This window comes from Miscanthus floridulus, chromosome 2 (assembly GCF_019320115.1).
Source record: "Miscanthus floridulus cultivar M001 chromosome 2, ASM1932011v1, whole genome shotgun sequence".
Lineage (NCBI taxonomy): Eukaryota > Viridiplantae > Streptophyta > Magnoliopsida > Poales > Poaceae > Miscanthus > Miscanthus floridulus.
In genome coordinates this window covers 141508778-141532221 of record NC_089581.1, presented here as the reverse complement: position 1 = coordinate 141532221, position 23444 = coordinate 141508778, and the positions used below count along the sequence as shown (strand labels likewise).

Sequence of the window (23444 nt, the reverse complement as noted above, 5' to 3'; positions counted from 1 at the left end):
CCTCATCTTGTGTTGGTTGTGCGGCACCCTATTGAGGGTTTGGCGTGTGATGCCCATTAGCGCGTGAACCTCCAAGTAAGTGAATCGCCACAACGAGGAGTAGCTTGCTAGGAAGTAAGTGAACCTCGGTAAAAATCATTATGTTCATCATTTGATTCTGAGGTGATTGGTCTTCATTATTATTCATCTTTGTGATTGATTGGTTCCTTCATCTACACGGCGGTATAATCTTCTTGATCACTCTCTTTACATTACCGCAAACTAGTTGTCAAGCTCTTTAGTGTAGCTAGTTGTGAGAGCTTGCTTGCTTGGTTGGTGTGGCTCTTTAGTTAGTCTTTGAGAGCACACTAACATATGGTAGTGTCATAGCTATTCTGTGAATAGATTCTATCTAAACTAGAATTATGGTAGGTGGCTTGCATTTTGAGTAGGCTAACGCAACACTTGCTTCGCCTCATAATTGTCTAACCATTTTGTTAAGTGTTATTGTAGAAATTTTTATTAGGCTATTCACCCCCCTCTAGCCATTAGGATTTTTCAGGTGTTGAACATGTCAGTAATCAGATAGTTCTTCCAAATCCTTTATTCTTTATTTTTTTCTTATGCCTGATTTTGTTGCAGTTTGGACTCTTTGGTATTTTTTATGGACATGGTGGGGATGGAGCTGCCAAAGCTGTTAGCAAGTTAGTCATTTGTGCTTCTTTGATGCATGACTATGCATTGCATGGCATCAATTTATCACTTTATCCTAGTATATGGGGATTTTCTTGTATTCATTGACTCCAAATGAACCAGCACATATATTTTATTTTTAATATTTTAATATTTTAATCTCACCATGCAAAACTGATGTTTTCCCTTTCAATTTGTAGGATTCTTCTAGAAAATCTAGGATACATTTTGTCTCATCCTGAAACAAAAGAACGAGTGCAATCATGTTCTGACGCTTCTGATGTTCTTAGATATGCTTTTACTTTGACAGAAGACGCAATCGATCATCAGTATGAGGTTCACCCTTTCTCTAGTTGTCATGTGTCAGATGATATTGTTGAAGTGTTAGTTCAGACTTATCTTCCTATTACCTTAGTGAATTTTATATTTTGTGAAAGGTTTGTTTATGTGTTTGCAACTTGCAAGGCTGTGATATTTAGTATTTTAGAGCTGTCCCTCTCGACTTAATCTACGTTATATATTTCCATGTTTTATATATCAGGCTTATCAAGAAATCTTACTGTTGTAGTGATGTCAACAACTATTTTTCTGTTGGGGTCACAATTCATGACACAGTTTGTCTGATTGCTAATCCCATCTCTTGAGTACACATTATTAAGTTGTTTTGGTCCTAATTGAAATGGTTTCTCTGGTTTCCAACCTTTTTATCGAAATGAATTCATCTTTAGGACACAGATTTCTAGGTAGCTTTGCTCCCAGATTTAAGATCTTGTTATGTAAGCATGTACCCACTATCATATATTGTAAGAATCCTCCCTTGGTCTGAATGCCTACCCAGAAATAGCAATGGTTGTTTGCTTCTGAAAATTTGTAGTCTAATCGGAGTCCTCTTATATGCCTTAGTCATTTGTGTTACTTTGCCGAGTAGTAGTTGCATACTCTTCCCTTGAATTACCTTGATACAAACTGTTAAGGCTTACGATTTTTATTTGTCCCTTCTCAGGGATGTACAGGCACAGCACTTCTTATTTGGTTTGATCAGAATAAAGATTGTTTTGCCCAGTGTGCTAATCTTGGCGATTCTGCTTGTGTAATGAGGTAAGGGGTTTGCCCAAGCCATGCAGAGATTTTTTATTAAATATAAACAAGCCAGCTGATATGTTAGTTTTTCCTGCTAACATCTTGTATGGTGTTGAGTTGCCAAAAAAAATCCATAAAAAGAAAACATTGTTAGTAACATGTTTCTGAGCCCCATAACAACCAAAACTTTTTCAGTGTCAACGGAAAGACGATTGATATGACTGAAGATCATCGAGTAGCTAGTGCAACTGAAAGAGCTAGGATAGCAAGAACTGGGCAGCCCCTGAAAATTATATACCTCTTCACTGTTTGGTTTTGCAGATATACTTTGATAAAATAGCTGAGCTTACTATGAGCAGATCTGATACATCCCTTTTTAAAGAAGTTTTAGTGAGCTTGGCAAAAGATTCTGGTCTTCATCCTTTGGTTCCTTACTTTTCCTACTTCATTGCTGACGAGGTTTTACAGTAGCTTCTTGCTTTTGGTGTTAATTTTTTGAGATGGCATTAAGGTAAGATACTAATACATACTCCTGTTTTTGTGATCAATAAATCATGTAAGCTATAGGTTTGCTGTACAAGTACATAAACCCTGATAAAATCTTTATACTACTGGACAGCTCGAACTCCTGTCTTTCTTGATGATCGAGCTGAGTCTTGTCGAATACGAGAAGCTCCAGTTCTGCCCGTCTATGCTAGCAGATGCTGCCGTCTACACAGCTCAATGCACCAATGTTTGCTTGGTCTTTTTGTGATATAGATATATGTTTTGTTGTCATAATATGAGTCTGTTTTTTATTATTATGATTCTTGTACCGTAGAAGATGTTTAGAAACTTTTGGCTAAACAATCTTGTTTGGGCCACAATATTACAGTTAAATTTGCCAGGATACTTGATCATATATTTTACTCGTCACAGGATGATTTGGGGAGCACGTGTTGGTAATTTAAATTTTTTTGGTGAAAAATACACTATAGGGGCGGTTGGTACTGTAGCCGCCCCTACCAATCGATTTGTAGGGGCGGCTGGTGTTATCAGCCGTCCCTACAAATCGATTTGTAGGAGCGGTCTGGGAACCGCCCTTATAAATATATGATTTGTAGAGATGGTTGGGTAGGGGCGGCTGACCAAACCGTCCCTACAAATGCTCTTCAACCGCTCCTAAAAACCCTTTTTAACGTAGTGATACTTATATGTGACTCGGATCAATTTTGGACTCTTTGTAAGATTATAAAAACTCCGTCAGGTTTCGTTGGCTCTCTAGTTTGCTTCTATTTTTGGGTTCTCACTTCTGATATTACTCTTAAAACATTGTATTTCCATTATGCCAGAAATGGAAACGGGGTTTAACCCTCGGTTCAAAAAAAAAAAAACTCCATCTGATCTTCGTTTTCCAAGCAGCTCATCGTAACAGACTAGAGCGGTAGTAAAAAAAAAGTAACACTGAGCACATGTCGTTCTTACAAAGCATGGTAAAGAAGACATGCAATGCAAGACTTTGAGCAAGGTAAAACCAAAATTGGTTTAATTGTGATAATCACCTATAGTTGATCAAGTTTTATTAGCGCTTAATTATTACAAGTGAATTGAAAACTCAAACAACCATTCAATTGAACATATTTAGCTTCAGACATAAAATTCATTGTCGAAAATACTACTCCCTCTACCCCTAATTAAATAGATAATTAACAAGTATAGTTGCACACTATTCGATGATTGTTCCAATAGCGCATTAATTATAACATTCACTACACATATCCATACGTAGAAACTCACCACTAGATTGGAAGATGAAACGGGTGCTGTAAATGCCAGGAGACTTTGAGGGAAAAAATAAATGGACCATTCAGTCTCCTAGAGATTGATTTATTTGTAGATAAATTCTTTAACAAGGAATCTATTTATTCTTAAAAAAACTAGAAATCTATTTATTGAGGTACATGACATTTAGTGAGAGATGATGTAGATATTTAATGAAAGATGAGGTGGATGGTTTGCATGTTGAGAATTGAGATAGAAAGTTAGTTGGGTTTACTTTTTATACTATCGTACCTCTGTATCTGAATAAATCAATTTCTAAAATTGTCTTAAGTCAAATTTTTTATATTTGACAGAATTTATAGAAAATTGTAGAAATATTTATGACACCAAATGAATATAGTATATGAAAATATATTTATTGGTGTCTCTAGTGATACTAACTTGGTGCCATAAATTTCGGCGCTCTTTCCTATAAGTTTGGTCAAAAAAATTTAAATGACTTAAGACGACTATAAAAATTGATTCATTTAAGTAAGACACTAGAAGCATATCCTATGTATTGTTATGGTAACTACGAACGATCTAAAATGAAATTAAATCATATATAGTCACTTATATGAAAATATAAACTATTATAAATAAATGTTAGTGGATAATGTGTCATGCTATAATATGTATAATTAAATATTAAATATATGCTAGTGGATAATGTATGGGTTTCATTGACATAAATATTATAATTTTATAGTAAATTTATGTAATCCAAAATTATAAGCCATTTGACCTATACATAGCTTTTGCTAAAGATATATATTGTAGTTAAAGACTTAAAGTTAAAGTACTCCCTCTATTTTAAATTATAAGTCATTCCAACTTTCTTAGAGAGTCAAAGTATCTTTAAGTTTGACCAAAATTATAGATAAAATATAAAGATTTATGACATCAAATAGATATACTATAAAAAAATAATTAATAAAGAATCTAATATACTTATTTGGTATTATAAATATTATTATTTTATTGTATAAATTAGTAAAATTTAAGATGTTTTAACTCTATAAAAAAATTAAAATAACTAATAATTTAGAACGAAGTATATCTAAAAGTCATCACCCGTTGTAGTTTCAGAGTGAGGGGGTGCATCTGTATCTGCACTGCAGGTAGAACATGGGAGCGTGATCATAGTCGATCAAGTCAAAATTACTGCTGCTGGACCTTGATCAATTATCGGCGCAGGCTACCGGCCTCCAAAAAGAACTATATTCCTACAAGAAACCTCACGCATAACGCACCTCGCAGCCACAGGCCACAGCCTATCCCACCAGGATCCTTGTCCCACATGGCAGCCCCTTCTGGTAGATGAGACCCTCGTACGTTACACCAAAACCATCCAGAAACGTCACTATTTATACGGCTGAGCTCCCACGGGATGGGCCGGCGCCGGTGGGGTCGTCACGTGACGCCCGCCAGGAGACGTCCACCCGGCGTCCCGCGACAGGCCGGCAGGCGGGCCACCCCACGTGCACGACCCCATCGATCTTATCCACGCACCCGCCCCGGCCGCGCCACGTCCTGCCTTCCGCGCCCCGCGACCCGCCACGACTGACGTGAACGGACCACCGTGCACCCCTGCGCCACCTCTCGCCGTCCCCACCCGCATCCGTACTGCGGTCCATGAACCGAGTCTAGGGAGAACTGGCCGGCCGAGCTCCCGACTGATCTATAAATAAGCGCCACCTGCTTGGCTTCATACCTTCTTCTCGCCCAGATCCGGAAGCTTCGTGGTTAGAGGACTACGGACTGTGCACCAGATCGGTGGTCTGGCAGCGGCAGTTGTGTGATTACGACGGAGAGGGATGGGCCTCCTCGACAAGCTGTGGGACGAGACCGTCGCGGGCCCGCGCCCGGACACCGGCCTCGGCCGCCTCCGCAAGCAGCCCGTGCGCCCCGCCGCCGTCAAGATCAATGGTGAGTGAGCTGGTGACCGCCGCTGCTGAAAAAAAAAACATGCCCCATCGTAGTCGGCGTTCCCATTCGATCTGACTTGTGGTTTCGTCGACCGTGTAGATCCGGCCGAGGACGTTGCGGCGTTCGTGCCGCCCTCGCCGGCTTCGAGCAGCGAGGAGACGCCGGTGAAGGTGACGCGCAGCATCATGATCAAGCGCCCCGCGGGGTACCCGTCGTCGCCGAGGAGCGTCGCAAGCACGCCGCCGGCCTCGCCACTAGGGACTACCCCGCCCATCTCGCCGTTTGCCGGCGCCGGTGAGTGCCCTGCCAGAGACTCGGCAGCCCCCTTCGCGTGCGTCCATTTTTCCCGGGTACGGGTAGGGGCAGTTATGTCATTTCCGGACAGCGCACCCGTGCCGTGCCTCATTGGAAGCGTCGTGACGGGTGGCTTTCGGTTTTTGTCGCCCAGCTAGGAAGCGTCTAGATGGGGCGTACTGGGGAAGGGGCGTTTTGGACATTTCTGCCCAGTGGCAGTGGGTGCTTTTAGCTCTGGGGTCTCCATCGTGGATTCATAGCTGGATATTATCGTATTTAACTAGTTGATAAGTTATCATTTGTGTCTTGAAATGCAGCAATCATATCGGATAAACGTAGCTATCATTGGGGTTATGTGGGGTAGGCAACAAGAGGAAAATGGACTTGCTTTTTTTGTTTATGTAATAGTAATATGAATCCAATGATAGAGATCGTTTGATCTGTATGTATCACTTATGGGCCTGCTTTATCATAGTACAAGGTAGTAGCTGTTTAGCAATACACATGAGAAGTTGTCTCTATCAATGGTCTTGCCTAATTTAAGCTACGAGTAGATGTTTCGTTGATGATCTTAGAGTGGACGACTGAGCCTCTAGTCAAGAGGGTAGCCACCATTTCACAGCAGAGTCAGTGAATTAGGTAGCTGAGTCAGATATTTTTACTAATCTGTCATGAAGCCCTGGTATACAAATTATTCTATGAAGCTGCTGTTGTGATATGAAAATTAATTTGAAACACCTTCTGTAAATTGTCCTATGTATCAATTAAACATTGATGGTTGTCTAGAATCAATCATACAAAGAAGGATAGTTGTAATCGTTTCAGTGTCTTGATTCCAATTCTGAAAAATATGTAACCATGCTTTAGTTTAGCAAGTTGTTATTTTATAGTGTATACTCCCTCAATCCTGATGATTTTTAGTTGTCCTGAGTCAAACCATTGTAAAAATAGTAACACCTACCACATCAAGGAGGTAAACTATACAAAATACGTTTCATAACGTGTCTAATGCCTACTAAAACTCATTTGATATCGTAAATATTTTTGTTCTCTTCTACAATCTTGGTCAAACTTAGCATGGTTTGTTTAGTACAATGGAAAATTCATTATATCCCTGGACGGACGGAGTATATAATAATCTCAGTCTGGCCTTCTATTTTTATCCACACTTGTCACTGTGACTAACATGGACCATAAGAGAATACAACTGATTTCCCTCAAAGGCGAAGCTTATGTTCAGCTGCATGTATTAATGGGCTTTTAATATTTCTGAGTGCTATCAGCATCATCTGTTTCGTTCTGTTGGTTGGATATTGCTTAACCTTGAATACTAAATTTACTAGGTGGTCGCTTCAGAAGGAAATCATCATCCGACGCGTATGAGAGGGCAACCCCACCGGGGACGACCAGCCACCCTCCTCCCTTCGAAATGTGAACTGGCTGCACCATCACACTTGTTTTGCTCCTTGACAAACATCTACTTCACCTAAGGTAGACAGGGAGGAGAGAAGACATCAAGAGGGGAGCGGGGATGAGTCGCCGGTTTGCCTCTACTGTGATATATCGTAGATGCCGCTATGTGTATTGTTTCCTATCTACTATGTGGCATATGTTGTATAATAATATGTTGAAAGCTCATGGTGCCGTGCTGTGTCAATAAGGTGCTATGTGCATAGGGTGGCTCAGGGGTCAGGGCTGCGCGTGGCTTTGCTGCAGCTTTCTCTGCCGCTCGCTGTGTTGTGTGTGTTTCCTCTGCTGCTGTGTCATTACGGATGGTGCGTGGAGGATGGGTCATGCTTGTAATGTTAGCTGGGTTTGAGCCTTTGAGGTGGACTACATGTAGTTTTGCTCAATGTCTGGTATCTAGTAGCTGAAGGTGTTTGCTTGAACTCTCTGAACTGTGATGCGGGATAATGCTAAAATGAATAGATGATCGGTTGTCTTGTAGATTGTGGATTGTACGCTCTCTCTTATGGGTGCAATGGTGGCTACTTTACAAAACGGTTCAGCTCTGTTTCTGTTTGTTTGACTTAGTTTAACAATGTGGTCGTTGAAGATCGCCGCAGCTGACTAGTATATATTTTGCTGACTAGTATATATTTTCTGAAGGCGGCAACATGCATGGAGTTATGTACCGTATGAAGTTATATGAACCTCGTACCCTGCACTGCATGGTCATTTGATAATGTGTTTGGGGACATTCATTTCTTGAGATTTGAACAGCATTACCAATTAAGGCCTCGTTTTGTATGGCTTCTCGGGGTTCCGGCTCCTCCAACATCTTATATTGTAGTAGCGCTGTTTATATGAATCGTTTTTCTCTCTCTGATCAAAATGAACTGGGAGCCGAGAGAAGCCACGATTTGTAGCTCCTCCGGCTCCGCCTTCTTTGGTACTGTAGCAAGAAGCCGAAGTCCGAAGGAGCTCTGTCAAATACGCCCTAAGTTTAGATTAAGTGTGTGTTTAAGAGGGCTTCTCCACATGAGCTGAAGCCATTTTGGAGAAGCCACGACTTCTTTTTCCACTGAAAAAGTGCTTAAAAAGGCTCCTCCACCTAGCTATTTGGCAGGGCTCCTCCGAAGGAGATAGAGCCGAAGAGGAGCCCTGTCAAATAAGCCAATGTATAGCAAGGAAGAGTGTCTGCCATATACCTCAGCTCCGCTCAATGACTAGCACTAGAAAGTAGCGGGAACAGAGTCAGACATGATTTTTTTTTTCACTTCCTGATGTATTTTTCACTCCTCAAATTCGGATCAGTTTCTTTTCAAAAATATATTAACATCTACAAATTCTATTGTATGTGCTATCCAGTCATCTTTTATGTAGAATTGATTGAAACTAATTTGACATTGTTGATGTTGATTCATTTTACTATTACAATTTAGTTCAATCTAAAAAAAATTGACTTACAATAATCCTAAAGTCAACTATAAATTTAAACGGATAGAGTAAATGTTCTCTAAAACATCAACATCAATTGTATAGTGCGGCCACAGCCACACAGAACCTTCATATTTAATCTGAATCTTTAATTGCATAGGATTTGATCAGTAGTTACGTTGGTGCTCGAGTTCAGCTGTTGTAAATAAAAAGTAAAAACTGCTGAATCTTCCTGTTCCGTGTAACTACCTGCAAATCATATTTGCATTTGGCTTCAGGTAAATTCTCCGCAATCGTCGCCTTTTGTTTGAACTTATCAGCTATGGAATAACATGGTTTCTACGGCGGATAAGCCGGCTCAAGCTGAGCCAACGGCCCCGTTCGGCTTGCTGAAACTTGACTGAAATTGGCTAAAAAACACTATTCTAACTAAAATATTGTAAGAAAAAAATACTGTTCAGCCAAACGTTGTGAAATAAAAACACGGTTGCATAAGCGAAGGGCGACGCGGAGAGGATATCTTCATGTTCCTGACTCTACCTCCAAAATAATTGGCCATGCTCTTTGGGTCTACTTGCAACCAAACGTACCATTTGCGGGCTTGCTTGTAAATCCAGTCGTACCGCAACAGCGCCACTGTCACTGCCTCCGCGGCCCCACCTAGCAGGCCCACCCCTCCTCGGCCCCACTTAGCAGACCCCACCAAGCGAGCTGGTTGAACCCCACCAGGCAATTGGGCCGGCCCGTCTCGTCGTTACTCGTCAGCCGTCACCTCTTCGCCTCCCTCGAATCTCGATCGACCAAACCCTCGCGCCGCCGCCAGCGTTCATCATGCCGCCGCCGGCGCTGACGGACGATCTCATCGACCAAATCCTCCTCCGGTTTCCTCCCCATGAGCCCGAGCGCCTCGTCCGCGCTACACTCGTCTGCAAGCGCTGGTTCCGCCTCATCTCGGACCCCAGCTTCCGCCGCAGGTTCCGGGAGTACCACCGCGCGGCCCCGATGCTGGGACTTTTCTGCACCGACTCATCGGGTTCGCGCTTTGTCCCCACCTCCTCCGCCCCTCTGCCCTGGGCTGTACTCCCAGTCAACGGGCGAGCCATCGACGCGCGCCATGGCCGCGTCCTCCTCAACACCGCGTCGTCCTGGGATTTCACGTTCAACTGTTCGGGGGACGACCTTGTCGTCTGGGACCCCATCACGGGCGGGCATCACCGTCTTCCCAAGCAGCCGGACCACATGTACCCTCACCCGTATCCGTTCTGCTGTTGCTGGACCGCTGCTGTGCTCTGTGCTGCAGCGGGCGGAGGCTGCGACCACCTCGACTGCCACCGTGGCCCCTTCCTCGTCGTCTTCGTTTGCACCAGCTCCAGGGAGGTGTTCGCCTGTGTCTACTCGTCGGAGGCTGATGCATGGAGCGGGCCAGCCTCTGCTCGGCTCCGACGTGCCCCCGTCCATCCGGCCGTGCGCAGTGGATTTTTTTTTAATTTTAACACTTTTTTAAACTAATTTTAAATCTAACACGGTTTGTTTTTTATTTTCAAATATAACACTTTTGGTCGTGTCTATTGTCATAGCGCGGCGAAACGTCTGTGTCGCGTCATGCATGGTGGCGCGGCATAGACGTTTCGCCGCGCCATCAATAAGCGCGGCCAAAAGTGTTAGATTTAGAAATAAAAAACAAATAGTGTTAGATTTAAAATTAGTTTAAAAAAGTGTTAAAATTAAAAAAAATCGTGTAGTGCGGTTGTGGGGAATGCAGTCTTCTTCATGTCTGATGATGGCGGGAGGAGGAAAAGGATCCTGAAACATTGAAGAGGCTCTGGAGTCGTGGGGCTGGGGCGTCCAGTCTAAAGACAAGAAACACCTCTCCGACCTTCTTTCCGCCCTCCAAGCCCTGAAGGATCGGGGCGTAAAGGGGACGGGGATTATCTGCGCCTATCATGCAAGGAGGGTGGTGCTGCTGATGGCGCGCGTGCTTCCCCTGCATCGGATGATGCCCGGAATGTCGTTTGAGGGGACAGTGCTTGTTGACGAGGCGCTCCCTTTTTCGGAAGTGGCGCAGCGCATTAAGGAGGCAACGGAGCCGACGAAGGATTCCAAAGGCAGCGTCCTCGACATTGTGTATCCGGTGCCCGGTCATCCCCCAATGCGGTCGGAACCTGGGTTCTTCGAATTCGTAAGCCCTCTTCTCCCGTGCTCTTTCTTTTTCCTGAATCTCCATTTTTTGATACTTGCTTTTGCGACGTTGGGACCAGCCGAGGGGGCTAGTCTTCAAAGATAGTCTGGTTCCGCTGCCGAAGGACAAGGCCGTGGTGGCGGCGAATCGACTCGCGGCCGAGTGGGACAAGAAAGCAAGGGAGCAGATGAAGAAGGCGAAACGACTAAAGCAGGAGGCACGGGATCGGGGAGAGGACGTGAGCAGTGATGACGACGACGACGACGACGATGATGACGATGAGGTAGTCATCGACGTGGATTGGGGCATCCTGGAGGACGAGGACACACTAACAAGTGCCCACCCGTCCGTGCAGGGACCATTCCCGTTCCATGCGGAGGGAAGTGAGTCGGTAGAGGCCAGAGAGTCCGCCGCTTCACATGGCGTGCCGGCCGAGGATCGGTGGATGGGGGAAGGCGGGCTTGCCGCCGCCGACCCCGAGGCGATGGTGGAGGGGAGCGGCTCTGGTGCTGCGCCCCATGAGACGATGGAGGGAGCGGCTCTGGTGCCGCATCCCATGAGACAATGGAGGGGAGCGGTTCTAGTGCCGCACCCCATGAGACGATGGAGGGGAGCGGCTCTGGTGCCGTGCCCCATGACGAGGTGAGGGAGATGGGCCCCACTGCCTCGGAGCAGGGGGCAGGCTCGAAACGGTCTCGCCCAGATGAGTCAGGGCAGGGATCTGGGGATCCATCCCCAAAATGCTTCCGCCGGCCGAGGGCGTCAGCGTAAGCTGCCGATTCCCCTGTTTTCATCCTTTTTCCATTTCTATTTTGACCTAATGGCTATTACCTTTGTGTAGGTTCTTGCGGACGGGTCACCCCCTAGGGCTAGCGCCCAAGAAGAGCCTCGCCATTCAAGTGGGACGGATGGCGTTGCCTGGCGTCACCCATGTTTCGGGTAGGAGTGGTGCCGACGTTGGAGCCGCGTTGGCCGATCCGACGGCGTTTGTGGTGGCGCCCATGCCCGCGGAGGTTACCGAGTAGGTGGCTTCCTCCATGGCGGACGTGGTACAACTGGCCGAGGGCCGCATGCCGCCGGTGGAGGTGGTCATGACTGCGCCAAGCTAGGATCAGCCGGGCGCAGCCATGGTGGCGCTCCAGGGCGTAGTGCAATCCACGCCACCGAGGGCCCAGGTGGATCCACCCGTGGCGCTCGAAGCAGCCCAGATGGAGGAGGGTCCAGTCGGAGGGTCCTCGAGCGCGGTGGTGGTGCCGCATAGGGTCAGGAGGGAGCCGCCCTCGGCCCCTTTGTCGGGAGGAAGCCGCTCCCCCACGTGGGGGGAGCCACCGCTCCAGTGGATGGCCGCCCAGGATCCGATGTTGGCTCTTTTCTTGCTCGATGATCATGCCGAGAGCATGGAGCGGGAGGGTCTTGACATCGGAATCTCGACCATGCTGGATGCCCTGGACCAGGCCAGAGGAGCCCTGCGTGAAATCGTTGTTCCTACTACCCAGGTATTCGCTTGGTTTTCTTCTTTCTTCGCATGTTTTTGTGTTTTCGCATTTCTGATACCAGTCTTCTTCCTCTTCAGATTCTTGATGCTCGTAGCCGGAATAAATCCCGATTCCTCCACGAGCAGAAGGCAGAGTGGGATCACCTTTCTGAGGAGGCCCAGTTGCGAGCAGACATGGCCGCACAGTTTGCTGCCGCCTAGGAGCGGGAGGCCTAGGCGCGTTAGGACGTGGAGGAGGCCCATGGGATGTTTGAGGATTTGTCGGTGAGGTCAAAGCTGGATGGGGAGGAGATCGCCAGGCTTCGAAAGGAGCGAGACGAGCTGCTGCAGAGGAATGCCGCGGCTAATGAGAAGGCCGGCGAGGTCTTGAAGGAGCTGGAGATGGAGCGGGACCTCCGGCGGAAGGCCGAGAGTAGGGCCATGGCCCTTCAGCAGAAGGTGGACGAGGACGTCGAGGTGGCCCATTCTCTCCGGGCAGATCTCGGTGACGCGGTGAGCCGAAGGTTGAGCGCCGAAAATGTCTCTATCAAGCTGGAAAAGGAGCTTGCCCATATACGAAGGACCCTTCAGACTGAGAGCGACGAGCACGATCTTCTGCAAGCTACGGTCGGGGTGGTCCTTGATGCCCTGAAGGTGGTGGAGCCAGTGGAGACCAGCCTGCTCGCGGCTCGTGCCGCAGGTATCATGGCTCGGGTGGGCCAGCTTGAGGAGAATGCTTTTCATGCCGGGATCACCCAGGCCTTCACTGTCGCCCATGCTCATTATGAGAAGGAAATCAACCTGAAGGTGATGAGCGAAGGTTTCCCATCCACCTATGAGGATGATGAGCTGGAGGCAATGGAGAAGATGGTTGCTCCCCTTGCGAAAAACCTGGCGGATAATCTGAAAGAGATGGTTCTCCCTTCGCGGGAGTAGTTAGTCGAATAATTTTGAGAACAACTTATATGTAATATGTGAACAAGTGTCGGTATTTTCGAGTCTGGATGCAGTTTCGTGATTTTGCTTTGTAATTTCGTTTTGTTTGATTTTTTGCGATCTTACCAATCTGTTCCCCTGAATCTTGCCGCTGGTCTTGATGCGAGGAGATTGTTTTGAAAGAAGGAAGGGAGGTAGCCGTACCTTAACCAGCCCCCGAGTAAGGTCCGACCCCTTGCATTTGCTGGGGTCGGGGGTTACTGGAGACCGGAACGTTCAGACGGAATCACATTCCATGGCTTTGGTGACAGGGTCGGCGAAGTCATTGGATGGCATTGCAATATTCCCCGCCCTGTCTTCCAACAGAATTCCCCAAGCGGGGACTCTATGGGCTCGGCAAGGTAGGGCCTTCGAACCTGTGTCCCTGTATTGATCGGCTCGAGCCCCCGGGCCTTGTTAGGGTCTGATAGGGGTCGGCCGTAATTTGCATGTTACCCCGTCCTCGATTTTCGCAATCGAAGGGGCTGAGTAAATGACACTTGCCTCGATGGCTCGAGTATCGCGCTCAACGAGCTTGCTAACGGGTATGTTCGTGTGGAATCCGAGTCCATCATTTGCTGATGGGGTCGGTAGAGCCCTCTGGTGGCACTTCACAACTTCTTAACCCGCCTCTCGGTAGATGCCCGAGCCGTTCGATAGGCTCAGGCAGCCCGATGGCCTCTCCTCGATGGAGATTCTATGGGTTTGGCTCGGGGTTAGAATCGAACGAGAAAAGGTTGAGACGTCCCTATCCGCTTCTGAGCGGGGTCGAGCAGGGCCACTGGGGCTTGTCTCAGTTATTTCTCCCTGGCTCTGTTCGGCACGAGGCGGCCTCGAGCCCTTCACAGGCCAGCCTTCGAACCTCGGCCTGCTGCCACCTATATCGAATGAGGCGACGGCCGTTTCGTGATGCGACACGAAGCGTTGGGATGTAATGTTTTGCATATGTAATGCTTGAATGTTTAATTTAATCGAAATAAAGGCAGGGTCGGTAACGTTACCTTGGTGGCATGAGTGATAGAAAAGCTCGTACCAGATGTGTCTGTGCGGGGTTCGGGCCCTGATGTTTGCGATGAGGTTGGAGTAACCTGCATAAGAATCGCTATTCTTTGTTTTTCGTACCTCGGTGGCGGTCCGAGGCGTTTAATTAACTTGGGCAACCTGACAGCTTCTCCTTTGGGGGAGATTCTATAGGCGGACCCCTCCGAACCCTTCTTGAGAAGGTAGACGTCGAAGCTGGAGACGCGAGGGGCGTTGAGTATGATTTTTCTGGTGAACAGAAACACCGTAGCTACCGAGGCATAGGGTCTGCTAGTTCACCCAGTTTTACTCAAAGTTCTATGCCCGTATTCTGCACCCCTGGTTTCAAGCGTACAGAGGGGTCGGGTGAAGAGGATGTCTAGACTGGTAGACATCCTCGGTAGCCCCCGAGTGATGTTCGTGTCCCCGCCGTTTGATGGGGTCGGAAGTTCGGTAATAAATCTTTAACGCGTAAAGTAAGAAGGCAGAGATGCTTATCTTTCTTTAGACGTTCATTCATCATCTCTCCTGGGCCGCATGGTCGACCCAAGAGAGCCATTGGGCTCCCCTTTATAGAGGTCCTATCGTCGGATCGTTCTGTGGTCCTGCATGGGGAGGCGAAGGGTCGTCTGCCCATGTGGGCGCCTTAATTGCCACGTCCGGAGCGGGTCAGTGGCAGGCCCTACCCAGGTAGTGTCTAGTTTGACCGGGGGGGGGTACGCCTCGTCGACCGGGGCGCGTCCCGTTAGTTCTGGCGCGTCCCCTCTGGTGTCTATCAGCATTGATTCCGTATTTAAGGAGGGGAAGGGACAGGGTTTTTCATCCAACCTTTCACCTTTCCTTAGTTGTAGTGTCTCCTCTTTAAATAGGGAGGGGGAGGGGAGTTCTCATCCCACCTCTTCTTCTGCCTCTGAGCCGCTACCTCTCCTTCTCCCTTTCCACCGAATGCGTCCGTGCGTCGCGGCGGTCCCTGAGTGAGGAAGAGTAATGCCAGAGAGATAGAAAGCTCACCAATCCGCTCATGAATCTAGAGCCTGATGTCGAGCCGGAGGTCATCCAACGTAGATGAGATGGTGCGTGCCGCCCTTGCTGAGGAGTCGCTGCTGCCGAAGGAGAAGGAGCGCTGGCGGGCGCCGTATGTTGTCGACTTCACCGTCGTTCGCTGTGTTCCTTCCTTGGCGGGAGGCATTTCTTGCTCTGACGCCATTGTCAGGGTTGTGGCTGGAGGCGATGGCGTAGTCCCTGGACACCCTGGCGGAGGCGTCGCTGTCGGGGTTGCGGCTGACGATGATGGCGTAGTCCCCGGATGCCCCGGCGGAGGCATTGCAGATGACGGCGTCTTTGAGGATCCCGCGAAGCGGCGGGATGTCGCCGATGGAGAGTGTGGTGTGGTGGCCGCAGTAGACGAGCTGGCCTGTGTACACGCCCTAGGCGTCGTCGATGGAGAGCGTGGCGCAGCGGCCGCAGTAGACGAGCTGGCCTGTGTACACGCCCCGGACATCGTCGATGGAGAGCGTGGCATGGCGGCCGCAGTAGATGAGCTGGCCTGTGTACACGCCCCGGGTGTCGCCAATGGAGAGTGTGGTACAGCGACCGCTGCAACACTTTAGTAAAGCTAAGCAAAGACTGTAATTGAATAATTTTGTGGGGAAGCCCCCGAGTAAACAGTCCTCTGAATTTATAAGTACATTCATCCTTTTTGTAATGAAATCACTTTGTAAGTGGAGAATTTGTGCCAAAAATGAAAAAAAATTCATCTTTTGCCTACGGCAAGCAATCTTTTTATCTTTCCCTTTTTTGTCGAAACGGTTTTAGTGCCCTCCGACCCTTCTCATGGTCTAAGTCGTAAGAAACTAGGAACGTGGGTGAACTAATTCTGATTGAGCTGGTGAGCAAAGAGGTTGCAGCCGCCGGGGCGTGGGTCTCCCGTAGTCCTACCAGTTGTATTCAGAATTTATTCCCCAAAATCTTAGCCCTTATGACTTGTTTATGAGAAGAATGAAAAACTTAGCGAATGTTTGCAGATATATAACACAGGAGGTTTTTGCAAGCGTAATATTTGTTTTACTCATTTCAGCCCCCGAGTGATGCCTGACCCCTCACGATTTGCAGGGGTCGGAAGTCACTAAGGATCGAGGTTTTGTAATGACAAAACTGATAAGGAAGAGTATATGCTTATTTTAAGGGTAAAAGCGACGTAGCTGCTCAATGTTCCAGGCATTGGTGAAGACCTCATCGTTGTTGGTTTTCAACCTATAGGCGCCCGGGCGAAGTACTTCCGCGACGACGTAGGGCCCTTCCCAAGGCGGGGAGAGTTTGTGGCGATCCTTGTTGCTCTGCACAAGGCGGAGGACGAGGTCCCCGACGTTGAAGGCTCGACCCCGTACCCGTCGGCTATGGTACCATCGCAACGCCTACTGGTACCTAGCTGAACGGAGGAGGGCGATGTCGCAGGCTTCATCTAGCTGGTCCATGGCGTCTTGGTGAGATGCTTTGGCCCCCTATTCATCGTACGCTCTGATTCTTGGTGCTCTATAGTCGAGGTCTATTGGGAGAACGGCCTCGGAACCGTAGACCATGAAGAAAGGTGTGTAGCCGATGGCCCGGCTAGGAGTTGTCCTTAGGCTCCAGAGCACGGTCGGGAGCTCAGCGAGCTAGCGCGCACCGAACTTGTTCAACCGGTTGAAAATTCTAGGTTTGAGGCCTTGGAGGAGCATGCCGTTTGCGCGCTCAACCTGCCCGTTCATCCGGGGGTGTGCGACGGCTGCCCAATCGATCCGGATGTGTTGTTTATCATAGAATCGAACGAATTTCCTACCGGTGAACTACGTGCCGTTATCTGTGATGATGGAGTTCGGTACTCCAAAGCGATGGATGATGTCGAGGAAGAATAGCACAGCCTGCTCGGATTTGATCGTGGATATTGGGAGAGCTTCAATCCATTTTGTAAACTTGTCTATGGTGACAAGCAGGTGGGTGAAGCCCCCGGGCGCCTTTTTGAGTGGCCCAACCAGGTCGAGCCCCCAGACCGCAAAGGGCCATGTGATGGGGATCATCTGGAGTGCCTAGGCCAGGAGGTGTGTTTGCCGAGCGTTGTACTGACACCCTTCGCAGGTGCGTACAATTTGCTCGGCATCGGCTACCGTGGTGGGCCAGTAAAAGCCTTGTCGGAACGCATTTCCAACCAAGGTTCTTGGCGCGGCATGATGACCGTAGATTCCACCGTGGATGTCGCCCAGCAGGAGCTTCCCCTGTTCGCCAGGGATACAGAGTTGTAGAATACCGACGTGACTCTGTTTGTAGAGTTCGCCCTCTACAAGAACGAAGGACTTGGCGCATCGCGTGAGCCGTCGGGCTTCCGTCTTGTCTGCCGGTAGTATGTCGTGGAGGAGGTAGTCGAGGTAAAGCATTCTCCAGTCATTAGGAGGGTCGGACTCCGCTGCTGGGTCCTCTTCAAGCTCCATAACCTCGGGGTCGGGCGGAGCAGTGGGCGGATCGGCCCCTAGGGTCGGACTAGATGGGCCATCGTTGGCTTGTTCCGACCCCGTGTAGCGTACCGAGGGTTTGTGTTGATCGCTAGCAAAGACACCTGTCGGGACTGGCTCTCGGCTGGACGCTGCTTTCGTGAGCGTGTCGGCTGCTTCGTTGAGGCGCCTTGGGATGTGATTGAGTTTGAGACCGTCGAATCTGTCCTCTAGTCATCGGACTTCTTGACAGTATGCCTCCATCTTGGTGTCGTGGCAGCTTGACTCCTTCATGACCTGGTTGACGACCAGCTAAGAGTCGCCCCAGACGTCGAGGCGTCGAATGCCTAGCTCGATGGCGATTCGTAGGCCATTGATGAGTGCTTCGTATTCTGCAGTATTGTTTGATGAGGGGAAATGGAGCTAAACCATGTACCTCATGTGGACCCTGAGGGGGGATACAAAAACTAGTCCTGCTCCAGCGCCCTTCTTCATTAGCGATCCATCGAAGTACATTGTCCAGTACTCTTGATCAACGACTGCTGGTGGCATCTGGACCTCGGTCCATTCCGCAATGAAGTCAGCCAGTACCTGAGATTTGATTGCTGTTCAGGGGGCATAAGAAATGCCTTGATCCATCAGCTCGAGTGCCCACTTTGCGGTTCTTCCCATAGCGTCATGGCTACGGACGACCTCGCCGAGGGGGGATGATGTCACTACTGTTACATCTCACAGAACCGACCAATTTATAAGAATACAAGTACAATGGCAATCCGCAAGGGGTCGCACTGTCATACTTGAACCCATATAAACCCGGTAGTCCATCGAGTACCACGACGGGTCTCAATAAACGATTTACAACAACCAAGATCATACAGGATTCAACATACATGCCACATATTACATAAAGTTCATAGATACATTTCGTCATCAGAGTACGAATAAAAGTTATTACAAACCGAGTTTGATAAATAAAGCGGAAGCAAATAAGTTTGAAGATAAAGTTTCCAACATAGTTTGATACAGTGCCAAGTAAGATCACGGTCCACAAAAGCAAGGATAGGAATTAATAAAGAAGCCTGCCCAAGGCTTACTCCTCATCCACAACGGGATAGAAGCAACTCTTGCAATAACCATGATACACAGTGTCATCTGCAACAATGGGAAAATAAACCCTGAGTACGAGAAGGTACTCAGCTAGACTTACTCGTCATGAACTAGAAATAAAATGACTCTAAGGATTATGCAAGGCTGTATAAGTGGACGTAACTTGACAACATTTTGCGTAAAAAGGCAATTGACCCGTTGTACAATTATGATTCCTTTATCAAGTTAATTATAACTATCCATTTCTAGATTAGCAGCTATCCTATGCCAAACATGTGGTATATCATTTAGAAGCATACAATAGTAACCATAGCAGGTATCATAATTCCATTTTCATCCGAACCATCATGTTTCATAACACAGTTACTACGATGTTGGAGCTAGTCAAGTTTCTCACTATCCGGGAGAGACAGCGATTCAAATCGATTTCAACTAGCTGGGAATTTATTCCTAACACAAACCTAGGTCTATCAGCCACGATAGCCTTAGGTCACCTTTGGTACAACTCTGGTACACAATTCATGGGTCCGTACTACGCCGCACAATCTGGAACACCAGATGCCAGGATGCTCAGGCCAAGCCTGCCCTTGGGCTCAGTCTGATCGTTCCCCAGAAGGAGCGCACAACAGAACGATTCCTGGCCTGAGTTGAATTACTCGGCTTCGCGGTCGGAACAAGTTATCCGACCAGCTAAGTGAGAGGCATGCGTTCAATCTTGTCAGAAGTTCCAACAACGGTACGGTCCTTGATCAACACAGACGGGGATAGATCCACACCCAAGACCTCCATGTCTTGTTGCTTCTCTATCGACCTCCCGTCCGGTCTTCATTTACTTTTACCTCATGGTTCTGTTCCATGATGGCAGATATAGCCAACCGTGCTCTGGTATCCACCTATATCTCGCAGGTGACAGGACATCACCCGACTTCTACCGGTCTAAGCATGGCTAAGCATTTATTCGATCCTAGACCTATACCGGTTAAAGGTGTAATATCTGGACAAGGAATGTATATGCATCAAGTGGTTTCATTCAACTCTTATAACCTAATGCATCAACCATAATATGTAAGTAAACATTTGTAAATTACTGGGAGACTTATAATGCTCTAGGGCTTGCCTCACAGAAAGGAAGTAGGGCGGTGGTCAAGGCACTCCGGAAGCTCTTTAGGGTTCTGCTCCACGCCTTCGGAAGCTGTGGCTTGCGGATCCTCCTGCTGGTTCCCTTCCTCTGCTTCTTCGAATTCCAGCAACGTGATCACTTCCTCCGATCCTAGATGCATGAGTATGGCATAAGTATTACAAATGCATATATGTTAACAAGTGCATCATGTGTTATTGAGTAGGTGCATATCTCTTCTCGATTATTACTTAACTACTTCTACAATGCATCGACTATGCCACAAATAGTAGCTACTTGTTTTACTCCTAACTGGAGTTCTACTAATCCAAAAATAGTGATTCTAGACTTTCTGGAAAGCTTATCAAATTCTCTACAACTTTGTTATTAACCATTTTTACAGTACACATCAGTTTCAACATGCAACTCATCAAACTCTAGAATCAGTCCGGAAACTATTTAATATGCAATATAAAGTAATGATACTTCTACTTCATGTAATCATTCAAAATTTGACAACATAGAATCTACCAACAGTTTAAGCATACCAATTACATTTAAGATAATATAATGGTGAAGCCCAAACTATTTATTTAATTGCCTTTATTATTTTATTTAGATATCTAGGTTAAATAATAAACATATATCAGATACACTTTATAAATTCTCAAAAATTTACAGTGCCTTACTAATGCTATCAAAGGACTACTATAAAAATTTCAGGTCATTTTACCAAGCAGAACATCCTATACAAAAATGACAAGGAAGCAAGGCTTGAAATAGCATAAATGGAAAATCCTATTGAAAAGTGTCAAGCAATAGATTTCCTATTTTTCTTAGCATCCATATGGTACTAGTATACCCTCCAACAAATTTCATGAATATTGGATTCATAATTAATTTATTAAAATTTATACAAGGATTCACTATTTATAAAAGAAAAATCTATAACTATAGATCTACACATGCACTGATGCTCAAATTTTTACCAGAGTTCACACATGACAAGAATAGCTTACCACAAAAATTTCATAATTTTTGGAGCACAGGAACTCTAGATATAAAATAAACACATTTGCATGCATTCAAAAACACATTTCAAGTCTCTATTTAAATCTACCAAAATCTCTACTGTAAGTGCCAAGATAATATTTTTACTAAATACTACACTTCCTAGTGAACACTACAAAATTTATTTCATAAATTTAGGAGCTACCAAACTAGAGATATGAAAATCACAAAAGAAATCAAAAATTGGAATCAAATGAGTTAGCCTTCAAACACGGAGTTGCTGACCGGTGGGACCCGGTGGTCAGGGGACCCCACATGTCATCGACTCGAAGCAGGGCAGGCGGCGCTGCTCTATGGACGTGGCCAGAACTCGATGGCGGCGAGTTCGCCGGCGGTGACATCTTCACCAGACCTTCTACTTGACCTAGCGCATCTAGTGAGCCAGTTGGCCGGCCCTATTGTCGACTCTAGAGATGACGACGGCGGCCATGGCAGAGCGGCGGGGCTGGACTATGGCGGTACGCCAGTGGAGGCCACGGCAAAGTGAGAAAAGGCGCGGACGAGTATCCCTGGGCTCAGGCGAACCTAATGCGCACGGTTACACAGTCTATGGTGGAAGGACGCGCCCCAGCCACGGTGACGGGCGTGGCGGGGAAGCTCCGGCGAGCTAGCGCACGGCGCTGCTGCTTACCAGGTATGGTCAACAAGCGCGGGTGGAGGCAGTGGGTCGCTGGGGATCCTGTGGTGCTGCTGTGGTGATGAGAAGGCGGCTCGGTGCGAGCTTGCGCGGGCTATGGCGACGGCGGAGCTGTGGGAGCTCGGCGGCTGCTGCGGGCGCTGCGAGATGACGAAGGAGAGCCGGGAAAATGTGAAATGAGGGCGCTGGGCGTTGCGGGCGGGTGCTAGCGTGAAGAAGGCGCGCTTCGGCCTGCCTTGGCCACGCTGGGCAGAGCGCCAGCGACGCGTGGCCAGCCGCGACGTCCACGCGGCGCGCGGACTCTGCCAGTGTCGGCCACTGACGCCGTGATTCAGTTCGTTCAGACAACCCGAAGCCGAGCCTGACAGCGGGTTTTCACGTTGATTTAACTGCTAATCCATGGCTCCAATTCGTAAATGATCTAAATGACTTTCGTAGTCCTAAGTACCAGCTACAAATGTTGTTCAATGATCTCGTGCTAATTCACAACCGAAACTGAGTAAAATCATCCCCAAAGTGAGCCTGTCAGTCGGTCAGTGACCCACGACTTAGAAAATTTTGTTAAGTATTGAAATATTAATTTGCTAATTCTTGTGATCCAAATTCAAGCATGTTAGGAGCTGAATCAATCAATGACCCAAAAATAAAAGTTGTTCCTTATACCAAATACTACAACTTTGCTTTAGTGATCTCCTCCATGCAAGGTCTCTAACACCTAGTTCCAAATTGGTCAAACATGTCACATTTAAAAGATGAAACACATCAAAGCATGGCTTAATGACCAAACTAGCCCTAGCCCTAAATACCAAAGTTGTTCATGATGATACTCTAAGCATGTTTAAGCAATTTGCAAGGTCATTTAAGCATTTCATGTAGTAGTCACTCATAGAGCTATTTAAAGTAATCACATGAAATATGCCTTAAAGGCTTGATTATGAAAAGTGACTTTCATGAACCATGCCCTAATTGCTAACCCAAGTGTGGTTACATGTTTTTGTGACTCACATCTACCAAGTACATGTTTTCATTCATGATTATTTGCATAAGTACAAAGAAACATGCAAAAACAAGCAAATGTTGCATATGTTTCAAGAAACACGAGATAACAAGCAATGTTTCATATGTTTCCATCAAATGTTTCAATTGTAAATGATGATTTATGAATGCTTGATGCTCATGCTCATGTTATGCAAGGCTAACACCTGAGGTGTTACATTACAAGGTGTGATTCGAAGTAGTGGCGTAGCTTCCTCTTGGTGATGAGGACGGTGTAGAGGAGTTTCTGGATTTGGGAGTAGCGGGCTTTGGAGTCGGATAACACCTTGCTAATGAAATACACAGGGCGCTGTACCTTAAAGGTGTGCCCCTCTTCCTCTCGCTCTACCACCAAGGTGGAGCTAACCACTTGGGTGGTGGCCGATATATACAGTAGGAGGGATTCTCCATTGCATGGAGGAACTAGGATGGGAGGTTTAGTTAAAAATTGCTTAACCATGTCAAGTGCCTCCTAAGTCTCGGTTGTCCACTCGAAGCGGTCAGATTTCTTTAGGAGTCGATAAAGGGGGAGTCCTCGTTCGCCGAGGCACGAAATGAATCGGCTGAGGGCGGCCAGGCACCCTATGATCCGCTGAACCCCCTTTATGCTTTGGATCAGGCCCATCCTTGTGATGGCTAATATCTTCTCTGGGTTGGCTTCGATGCCACGCTTGGAGATGATGAAGCCGAGTAGCATGCCCCTCGGGACC

At 47.3% G+C, this 23444-nt stretch overlaps 3 protein-coding genes across 3 annotated transcripts; all 3 read left to right on the top strand.

Annotated features, from left to right (window-relative positions):
* The first annotated feature begins 550 nt into the window (after positions 1–550).
* LOC136537177 (protein phosphatase 2C 70-like) lies at positions 551–2092 on the top strand. The gene is made up of 5 exons (XM_066529234.1): positions 551–556; positions 622–683; positions 873–1008; positions 1676–1770; positions 1948–2092. The coding sequence occupies exons 1-5, from the start codon at positions 551–553 to the stop codon at positions 2090–2092; spliced, it is 444 nt and encodes a 147-aa protein (XP_066385331.1).
* A 3166-nt stretch (positions 2093–5258) lies between these two features.
* Positions 5259–7722, top strand: LOC136539906 (dormancy-associated protein homolog 3-like). Its single transcript, XM_066531890.1, has 3 exons — positions 5259–5481; positions 5581–5775; positions 7119–7722. Exons 1-3 carry the CDS (start codon positions 5370–5372, stop codon positions 7208–7210), a joined length of 399 nt encoding a protein of 132 aa, XP_066387987.1. The 5' UTR covers positions 5259–5369; the 3' UTR covers positions 7211–7722.
* A 1764-nt stretch (positions 7723–9486) lies between these two features.
* Positions 9487–12530, top strand: LOC136537176 (uncharacterized). Its single transcript, XM_066529233.1, has 2 exons — positions 9487–10119; positions 12408–12530. Exons 1-2 carry the CDS (start codon positions 9487–9489, stop codon positions 12528–12530), a joined length of 756 nt encoding a protein of 251 aa, XP_066385330.1.
* The last annotated feature ends 10914 nt before the right edge of the window (positions 12531–23444 follow it).